General features: G+C 36.9%; 1 protein-coding gene across 4 annotated transcripts in view; it reads left to right on the forward strand.

The window, feature by feature from the left end:
• SLC8A1 (solute carrier family 8 member A1) overlaps positions 1-10,278 on the forward strand; it is a 343,373-nt gene extending 333,095 nt beyond the window's left edge. For all 4 annotated transcript variants that reach the window (XM_032177402.2, XM_032177407.2, XM_032177405.2 and 1 more), the window contains exon 10: positions 67-10,278. In XM_032177402.2, coding sequence (XP_032033293.1) covers positions 67-443 — 377 coding nt within the window. In that variant the 3' untranslated portion in view covers positions 444-10,278. The remainder of the gene's footprint in view (positions 1-66) is intronic.
• The last annotated feature ends 1,004 nt before the right edge of the window (positions 10,279-11,282 follow it).

Here is an 11,282-nt window from a genome sequence, read left to right on the forward strand (position 1 = left end):
CTTGCAGCACTCCAAAGACATCTCTACAAGATCGAGTGTCATTGACTTTATCTTCTTCCTCTGCAGACACATTTGCCAGCAAAGTGGCAGCCACCCAGGACCAGTATGCAGACGCCTCCATAGGTAACGTAACGGGCAGCAACGCGGTGAACGTCTTCCTGGGAATCGGTGTGGCCTGGTCCATCGCTGCCATCTACCACGCAGCCAACGGGGAACAGTTCAAAGTGTCCCCTGGCACACTAGCTTTCTCTGTCACTCTCTTCACCATTTTTGCTTTCATCAATGTGGGGGTGCTGCTGTATCGGCGGAGGCCAGAAATCGGAGGTGAGCTGGGTGGGCCCCGGACTGCCAAGCTCCTCACATCCTGCCTCTTTGTGCTCCTATGGCTCTTGTACATTTTCTTCTCCTCCCTGGAGGCCTACTGCCACATAAAAGGCTTCTAAAGGAACTATCAGATATAGTAAATTTATATATATACATATATATACATAAAAATTATGTATAACGGACAGAGGAAACTGACGTTTGTCATGTTCACTTACCTGCTGATGGAATCCAGCTTCAAGAGCATATACTCTGTACTAGGGCCGAAGTAAAAAACCATCACCTCCCATTCCCAGGGGCATCATCATGTTCAACAAGGCACGGAGGCAGGGCCATCTTTGCAGCTCAGTCTAGAAGGGCTCCACTCTCTCCAGGTTCATAAATCCTTAAGGCTTTGATTTGTTTTCTTGTTTTTGATTTTGTTTTCAATGGGGCTGGGGAGATAGTTAATGTTTGGCTTTATTTCTGTTATTTTGTTTTGTTTTGTTGGGAGGGTCAGGGTTGTTGCCTTTCTTTGTGGAAAGTGAAACTATCCAAATGTAAATGGGTTTTGGTAAAAATTTAAATCATTACTATTCCCCCTCACCTCCCCCAATCACTTTAAAACTTATTTTGGATTAAGAAAAAATATGGGCATGGAAGAAGAAAGAAGCACGTCTTCATTGTATTACCAAAGTTCATGCTTGTCTCCGGAATGTGAGCAGAGGTGAAGCTGCCTCCAAGAAGAAGCATAAGAGTGGAATGGAGCCAGGAAATCCAATGGTTCTAGATATAGTCTGATATTTAAACATGTGATACCTGGCAGTCTCGTTTAACAGGTACAAGGAAAACGTGCCTAGATTCCCAGGAACACGCAAAATCCTTTCTTTCTTATCTCTTTAGCTCTGGACTATGATTAGCAAGGTCCTTCTTCCAGCATTCAGCCCAGCTAAGCCCCCAGGTGCCCCATCCCAACCCTGTTCCTCCTGTCCACCTGCCATCCCCTATGCAAACAGTAAGAATAACCCCATTCAAAAAGCACATCATCGTTTTCCATTTGCATTAACATGTGTGTCAGTCCCATGTTGCCATTGCTTGGGATTGTCTGTCCGTTTTATTTTCAAAGGCATCCATGGCTTGCACAATCCTGTTCCAGTCATGACTGAACATTTGCTCCTTCTTCATGTGCCTGTTCGGAAACGTTGTTGTGATACCTGTTACCCAGTGCATGGTGAAAAACAAATAAAACAAAGAGTATCTGTATATAGTAGAGTATAGTACATACTGTTCTCCCATTTGGCAATGTTGATTGGACATTGAAGACATAGTGAGTTTTCTTTTCACCTAAGTTGTTACTTTTGTGTTGTTATTGAGTTTGATTAATTACTAGGGATAAAAGGAGAAAATGGCTTATTGTTCATGGTTCTGCACATTCATTTCTAAGAAGCAATAACTGTCATGTGGGGAGAAGTTAAAGTTATTGAGAGGATAGCAGGCAAACTACAAAGATCTTCATGGAAAATTAGCCATGTGGAACACATCAGAGGCCTCTAAAAATCACCCATTAATTCAGGAAGGCCAACGAGAAAGGCCTTATAGAGACGTTGGTATGTTGGATGTGCCTAGGCTTTCAGAGCCACCCTGTCCACAACACCCCTCCCTGCAAAGTATTTATTTCACATCTGCACTGTCTGGCACAGACGGTAGATAGTGCTGGTTTGTTCATTTTATTTTTTTACGTAAAAGGCTATTTTGAGCCCTGTTTCTTTCACTGTCCAGTCTAGTCCCCTTTGATTATATCAGTAGTTCCTGAGTAAGAAAGAAGCCAGGGTGACCAATGGGCCTTTAAAAGTGTGTCTCCTCTACTTATGCTGAAAGAGAAGGCAATTAAATAAGTACCTCCCAGGAGGATTGGACTGGGATGTTTTTAACCCTTCAAAAAGAATAGCTGTTTCTATGTTAAAATACCAAAGAACATGGATAAACCCAACATTCCAAAGTAGTGAGTCCACTAATGAGAAAAAAAAAATAGAATGACTTTGGTCACCTCTCGGAGACTTCTGTGTCTATAAGGAATCCCAGGCAGGAGACATCCCTAGCCCTCTGTATTGATTCAAAAATACTTAATAAATTAAAGCTGTTGAGACTTATTTTTTTCTTCTGTCACTCAGTAACCATGATCCTTCATCATTTAATAAACATTTGGTGACTGAATGAGTAATTAAATGCTGGTTACCCACTTAATGTGCCAGGTAGTATGATACTTTCTGGGGACTAAGCCATGAACAAAACAGTCTAGATCCCTGCCCTCAGAAGGGTTACAGTTTATGTGATTACTATTTTCATGAGTAAAAGTGAAGAAAGCCATATGGAAAGATTTTTATCTTGCAAGAAAAAAAAATTATGAACTCTTTTAACATAAAAACACCGAAACTGTATCAAAGCAATTGTCCAAATTGTATTTATACCCAAGATTTTCTTTAACTAAGAGAGCATAAAGCATATGTTTGGAAAACCACCCTCTTTATCTTTGACCAACTTGCAGATAAATATCTCTCTCCATTTTAAACCAAGAAGGGCAATCATGTTGGTGATCCAGATCACTGAGAAAGCCCAATGTATCCCATCTTTTATCTTTGTTGGCCATAGAACTTTTCTATGGCCCACACTTTACAATTCTTTGTCATTCTAACCCATCTTTCCCATCCTTTTTTTGTTTTGTTTTGAGAATTGCTAAATGGAAAGCTAGCCTAGAAGCACCAAGTAAATATATTCAAGGAATATAAGTTGTTTAAACATTAGAAAAATTTTTGCACTCATTTTTTAGCTGTATTAGGAATGTCAATAATCCTGTAGCAAATTTTCACAGAGAACTTTAAGAAATTCTTGCATTGGTCAATTTCAATTTGAAAGCTTTTTGGTTTGTTTGCTTTTTAAATTTTCATGTTCTAGGAAACTATGATTCTGGTTGTTCAGGATTGTTATTATTATAGTTGTGTAAAATTATTTTATTTTGTGTGTATTGTGCACAGCTTGGGGGGGGTGGGAAATGCACTAATTGTGCACTTCCTTATAAATGGTACATATTACTGACACAGACAAATAAAGTTTCTAATTGTTTCTGATTTAATCACTAGTGATACAGCATATTCTGTATGAAATGTTTTCTCTTTTCTCATTGTCATCTACTTCATTTTTTGTTTTCATGTTTTGAAGAAATAAAAACCAAAATGGTATTATTGTGCAACTGGTATCATCATCCAAAGAAAAAAAGCAGACACCAAGTATTCAAACTCTTGCAAACGTCAACCCTTCGGTCATGCAATGTTCTCTTTTTTAATGTCCCAAGAGAACACAGTGTCAGAATATTTGTCTGTCCTACAGTGCTGAGATATATGTTGGACATTCCTCCATTTCACTGATTTTTTTACATTGCTTAGTATGACTCTATCTACATCCTTTCCGGCATCCAGGATCATGAGCCCATAAACAGTTACATGTCAGACAACTTTTTAGCATGCAGAGTATTACATCAAATCAGTCGATCCCAAAAAATTCCAATCCCAAAATTGATGATAGTACAGTTTCTTCCCAAGGGGATGCTTAAGTAAATTGCTCTTTTAGTTTCATATGTTATATTCCTCTTGGCTTGCAGAACTTCCGCCTTGCATTAATAATTTCTGTCTGTATGTTATTGACTTCATGTATCATATAGTCAAAAGAGTATAGAAGGAAGTGACGTCAGAAATGGAATAAGCATTTGTGGGGAAAAAAATGTGACCTCTAAGGTTTGTGTACTTATTTGAAGTTGACATATTTGTGGACTTAGTTCTTACTATAATAGAATCTGTCCACGTGTACAAGTAAATGCTAGTTTATTCATCTGATCATCTTTAAAATTTTCTTTAGTATTCCTCATTATATTCTTATATGGTCATATGTGGTATACTTTCATGTATGAATGAAGGCATTATTTAAATATTTTATTGTATCAAACTGTCAATATGTCTCTTGAGTACCAGCCTTTGGTTTAACACAAAATGAGCAGCCAACATCTATTTCTTTAAACAGCAAAAAGATTAATTCAGTGACCAGAGTTCCTTGACCATCTAACAACCTTTCAGAAAAATTCTGTGACCTGATAATTATCAACTTCTTACAAGCAAATTTTAATGGGTTCAAATTTTCTGATTCCATCCTTCAACCAGTGAGGGTTTTATAAAATTTTGCTTTTTGCAGTTCATAGCCTAATAGCAGTAATTTTTTGTTGCTTTTCAAACATAAAATTGTTACAAAATATTGTTTTAGAAACCCTGCAAAGATTCTGATGCATGCCTTTCCCCTGTGGCCTCACTATTAATGAAAGCTCACCACTCACATTGCATTTTCCACAGGGGTCTTGATTCATTGGTGATTCCACAGCAAAAGGTCCCTGATTCTAAACTGTTAAAATAAAGTGAGAATGACGTACATCTGCTAACTCTGTGGAAGCAATTAGAAAATTTTCTCTGGTAGATGATGATGGCCTCCATCCTCTAATAGTGGCAGAACTTCGCCTACTCAAGAGCATAAATCAGCCCCTTTAAGACTTCTTTTAATATTTTTGGGCTCAGGGTATGGAGTCTCTCTGTTGATTCTGACTTTCTGACTATGATTTTGGGCAGTTGCATCCAGAGCAAGTTCTGAGTGTAGTTTCATAACTTCAGGAATGTTTGGCCATTTTATGATTGACAACATGTAATATTGGATCTCACCTGACCTACAACTGGCATTCAGCTTTTATCATTGTAATCACTTCACTTGGCCAAGGCAGTTGGTAAAACTGAGCAAAGTTAAATATAAATTCCAATCATTAAATTGGTGAGTGCATTATGCGGAAGATACAGAATCCTGTTTCAGAAAAAGAAACATGCTATTATAAGTGGATTCCTTAGATTCAGATATACCTGCAGAGTTTTGCTAATAGAATGCAGTTCTGCTATTCCTTTTTACCATTATGTACTTGCCACTTCTAACCATCTTGTTGTCTTCCCATCATGCAGTACATTTCAAAATGCTGGGCGGTCCTGATGGTATTACACCCACAAGGACAGCATGGGAAGGGTAAACAATTGAAATAGATATTTCATGTTGGGAGCTTAATTAGGCCATGATTAATCGTCTCTCAAAGCAGAGACTGTCTTATCTATAGAAGGAGCAATCACTGAGAGGTGGAACTCCCAAGGGAAATCTCTGCAGGTTTCCAGCCCACAAGAAATGGTAAGTATTTCACTTTCTTTGACGTTTTCCCTGCCTGTCAAGATGTCCACATGTACTCAGAGGCTGTCCACATTTTCATTTTTGTCAAAGGTTCTCTGATTTAATTTTGTAAGAAACATTTAAATCAGTTGTTATGCAAATTATTGTTCATTTTATTTTTAGGAAAGAGCATTACTTTGTAACTTCAAAAAGCACTATGACTTAGTAGTTAAAATTATGACCCATATTTTTTCAGGAAGACTTGCTTGCCCAAAATTGTCTTGTCTATCTGTTATCAATGCAGTCATTCATAGCTGATTCAGTGGTTCACATTTTTTAGAATCATGCTTCCCTAGCCTTTTTTCAAAGAGTTGGAGAGTTTTCCCCTTGGAAATAGGTTAAAAAAAAAAAAAAAAAAAAGTTTAATAGTTTAAACTTTAAACACAAAGCAAAGGGAGATGTTTTAAATGCCAGATCTTTCCTTTCCTTTCCCTAATTTCAGCCTTTGCAGTTCTTCGATGGCTACTCCCATTATATCCAACTACCCTTAGTGATGCTCACTATTACCTCTCAGCAATAGGGAAAGGGCTTATGATATAAAGTGATTGCTCAAGACATGTTTTTCTGAAAGTGAACTTATCATAGGAGAAATAAAATATAATGACATTCCACCTAGATAACAGTCACTAGGACATAGTATGGGATCTTTATAAATGAGCGGGACAGATTATACCTACAGTTACACACTATAATAGTGTTGTTTATTTTATACCTCTTGAATCCTATTTATTATGCTTTAGAGCCCATCGACCTAGCCTTTTATTCTATCAATATATGTAGGTGTGGATTGGGAATGAGAACCAACATTCACATCCCTGATGCCCATGAGAGTTTCTACAAAGGTGGAGTATGTAAACATAGAAAAACATAATATATACCTTCCATGCCTCTAAGAAATATGAGTGGGTCAAATGCTTCTCTGTGGGTACTATTTTTCTGCTATGCAAATGGTAGAAAAGTTCACATTAATAGCCAAACAGACCGAGAGAGAAATTAGCTAACTTCACTGTTAATCTGTCTACTTTGACAGTTAATATATAGCCCAGCCCTCCTAATTTGTTGACTGCAAAGACAGATACACCTAGTGAAATCCAAAAATGTGCTGGGGGGCAGGGGCGATAAATTTACTAGAATAATTACACAAACCTCCATACTAAGATTGCTTATTCACCAAGAAGAATCCTGCCCAGAGATTTTCAGAGACCTTTCCTTACATTCCCAACCTTCTTTTAATTTACACAACTTTTTATTAGACCCCTTGAAGCCACATAGTAAAACAAGAGATGAATTATCTAAGGAGAACTTTTGGCCCTCCCTCTAATGTGAAGATCAGATACTTGACTCTATTTCCCATTCTTTCCAAATGGAAAGAACAATTCAATTAAGTAACCAACTATGTAACCACTTTTTGACATAATTCCACCTAAAAAACAAAGAGTGAACTAAATTGTACCAACATTAAACCTAACAGTGATATGATCCAGATGGCTAGTTTTGAGAAAAATAATATTTTCTGTAGATACCTTGCTCTCCCTTCCTGTACTCATCCTAATGCTCAAGTTTGAGAAATACTCCAAGGAAGAAATCTTGAAAGATTGTACATTCAAATAATGCTCATGTAATTGAGTAATATGGCATTTGGGATGAGAATGTTCTGTGTTGTTGATAAGAGCATATTTAAAAATAAGAGAATTGGCACAAAAATGTGTTAACTAGGATTTTTATTACAAATTGCCCTAAGATATTTGAAAGTTATTATATTTAAATGAAATAAATCCCAGTTTCCAGAAACAACAGTGTAATTTAAATTTATATTCTCAGGTTTTATATGAAAATCAAAGTTGGGCATACATACTTTTTGGCTTTGGCAACCAAAGAAAAGCATGTTTTTGGCACACGTTTCCAAATTATTGAGTTATTTGTAGAATACATTGGATCTATACAGGTATCTCATTAAAATTACATTCAATAATTTCCCTTTCTTCCTTTAGCCATAAAGTTTCTAAATTTTACAACTTGACAGTTTAGCAATTTCATTTATGAAAGGCTGATTCCATTTTGATGTTGATTTTTACATTTCAGAATTTTTCATATGTAAATATTTGATACATTAGATGGGATACTGAGCTTGAGTCTGGCCCAGATGAACCACAAGGCCCAGACTGATCTGTCAGTAGTTAGAAGGCTTCTGATACACTGGCTTTTTAATGCACAGCAAATCCTAGTGTTGTTTTCAATATTCTTTTTTTTGACTAAAAGTTTCCATTCCAACTGGTGAAAAAATTTTTAAAAAGATTTATAACGATAGTTAGAAAACTGTTTATATGAGGATCAGACATTGTTTCAGCACGAGTTCTCCTCTATCCCCTCTCTCGCTACAGCATACAGCCCAGAGACACACACGTAAAAGTAGGTGATCTCTGTAAACTTCAGCTGCATTTTTGTATGTCTAGGATTGTCCTAGTATCAGATATCTTTTGAGAAAGGGTTGGAGAGGCATGGAAGGAAGCATATTCCTGATTTCCGTTTTTAGCTAAAGATACGAATTCAGAGCTGTTTGAAAAGGGCTTAGAATAATATTAATTAAACATATTCTGTAATACAAAGAGAAGTACTTTTTTTAAATCAATTTATTTTTCTTTCTTTTTTAGCAAGCATTTCTGACAGAAAATCTTCAGGGCCAATTAGAGTTTCTTTCTGACTTTTAATTGCCCTCTGCCTTTTGGGAAAGTGTTGAAAAAAGCTCTTGAAAAAAATATGCTGGTCAAGGTCAAACCCTGGGGGATTAAAAACATGAGATTTTTATATTTTCCCTCCAAACATAGCACTGAGCGGGCAGGTTCCCATGCCTGTTGTTAATCAGCATTTTCTAAACATGTGTTTTGGTGTGCTGGGAGCAGAGGAGTAGGAGGCCCACCCAGTCCCACCACACATACCGGGACATCTTTGACCACAGGGGTCCTCTGCCGTTCATAGTTTAGCTTAGATGTTCTTAACTGAACTAACTTCCAATTTTCATATTCACTGATCATCTTGTCCCTAGCATTTTCCCTCCAAGATCCTGCTAGCAGGCAAACTAGCCCTTTCTAACAGTTGGTACCTGAGATTTCTCAGAGCGCTTTTATCAGAGTAAGGAGTGAGATTGCAGAAGGGGCAGTAATGTCAATACCAAGTTATTGGAAACTACTTAACCAGCCACTGCATTACATACTGGAGCCCGTCTAGGACACTTACCCTTGGAAATAGTGGAAAGACTTTGTTTTATTTCTATTTCATCAACAGAACTTTTGTAGCATTGAATCTAAGCAAACGATAACATCATATTATAATGGAAAGTTATTTTTAACTACAACTGTTATTGTTAAATTTAGAAGAAAATATTGTCTTTGAAGTTTCAGTCCAAAACTCTAAGGAGAGCAAGGCTTTTACTGCCATCGGTAATCCTGTGAGAAATTTGACACTCCAGATCTTATTTGAGATAGATAAGTCTATGATAAATATATGTATGAGACTTAAAATATTCTTGATATTCTCAGGTTGTTCTCATAAATTCTGCATAGATTTAGTTTTTTTTTTTAATGAGAACCTTTCTTATCAAAAAGGATTGAAAATTTTTCCAATAACTGGTTGTTAAATGAGTCTAGCACCCAAAGAAGCTGTGAGCAGTTGGTTCTATCAGTGACTCTTCTAGGAGCTCTTTCCAGGTTGGTCTCGAACTCCTGACCTCAGGTGATCCACCTGTCCTGGCTTCCCAAAGTGCTGGGATTACAGGCATGAGCCACTTCGCCTGCCCTGGTTGTTCTGACTCAATCCCTAGACACATTCTTCAGAAACAACTGTACATGGTGAGAGAAAAGTCAAAAGGAAAAAAGTTTTCCTTCCTTAAAAATAGACTAAATTTGCTTATCACCTTTAAAATTTGGACGGAATGTTTAAACTTTAAACACAAAGCAAAGGGAGATGCTCTTAAATGTCAAATCTGAAGCAAAAGTTGCATTTTTGCAAAGCTATCCAGAAGATGTGTTAATTATTGAGACATGGGATTCATTAACACATCAGCGCCCAACCACTGCCTCTCCTGCCCCATTCACCTAGTATCGACAATCAAATAAGCAGCTGGGCAGGGGAAACCTATCACTGTTAATGTCATAATCACATCACCACTGAATTAACAGATGTGGTCAGGAACTAAGCAAAGTAGGTGGGACCAATCCCAGGACTGGGGCCATACCACAACCTCAGCTTAGCCCCTTGTCGGATACGGTTTATGAATTTAGAACAATGCCAGAAGTATTTTTTTCTTTCAGCTGTGAACCAGCCTGTTTTGTTTGACAAGCCTTTCCAGATTCATGCAGCTCAATCACATGCTTGTTGCCAGTCTGAGAGTGAACCTATTATCTCAAACTTGTTGCCATGACCAATTTTTACAAAACCGAAAGTAGCCCAGTGAGGTGGATTGGACCTAGTGATGAGGTGTCTACACTTGCATCCTTTCCTTCCAAGAGAATATTCTGACACTGCAACTCTAGAAGTCATGTCATTAGTAAAATGAAAATAATAATTGCTTAATCACTGTTTAGAATTAGTTCATACTTCTTCAGAGCTTGAAGCCTCCACTACTCAACATCAGATCCATGGATAGTATTATTATACCTTTACCCAAAGACTGGATTTATTTTGTTTAAAAAAAAAAAAAAAAAACAGAATGGTTCAGGGTCCCTTTAAAGCAACTGACAAAGTATTTAATAATATTTTAAAACAATGAAGAAGAAAGGATGATTCTGCAGAGGCTGCTGGGTTACAGAGGAGGGCAGAGCTTTTGTCAGACTCTCTTGATGTTTTGCTCTTCCTGGTAAGTTTTTATCTGTCATGGTTCCCAGTGGAATATTCCACATACACATTCTGTGGGAGGCTACTGACATGGCTCTAGACTCTGCCTTTTATTTTCTAATTCTCCTTGGAGAATTAGAACAGGCATTCCAGAGCTTGTAATATAGAGGGAAAAAAGAAAAAATGGCAGATGCCTCATTGATGGAATCCAGAAGTTTTATACAAAAGCACACACCATTCTGATTGTCTCTATATTAACATTGTACTCACCAAACAGCTTTCTTAAGGTGACTGGAACAAGATAAATATCAACTGGATAATTACCTAAGGAAAAAGAATAAAAAAGAAATCAAAGCAAAAAATTGGTCAGTTTAGCAAATGTGTCTTCCAGGATCATAGGCTCATAAACGATACAGTCAAGAGAGTGAAACAATTTTAAAATCAAAAGTTAGAGCCTTTTATATTTCTTCAGATAGACAATTTCATAAATCAAGCATTTATTTTGTGCAAAGTATTATATTAGGAACCCTAAGATGGTATATAAATAATTCAAAACAGAGTAATTTAAGAAAATTAACACTGGTCCTTGATTTAGTCAGGAAGAGTCCAATTATGGCATTCTAATTAAATTAACCTTCCATTTTGGTCTACAGACATTTTATCAATTTGAGATTGCTTAATGGGGCCATTTTGAAACCTATCAAGAAACTTTCCTCTAATAGAAATATTAATTTTCTTAATTTCACATTCTGTCTTCCACTAATAAGATAAACGGATTCAGACCCAACACACACATCCAGAGATTACCATGAGCCAGGACCTGTGTAAGTTTGATATACAGTCTTTTATTC

Source organism: Hylobates moloch, unplaced genomic scaffold (genome assembly GCF_009828535.3).
Source record: "Hylobates moloch isolate HMO894 unplaced genomic scaffold, HMol_V3 SCAFFOLD_15, whole genome shotgun sequence".
In the NCBI taxonomy this organism is placed as follows: Eukaryota; Metazoa; Chordata; class Mammalia; order Primates; family Hylobatidae; genus Hylobates; species Hylobates moloch.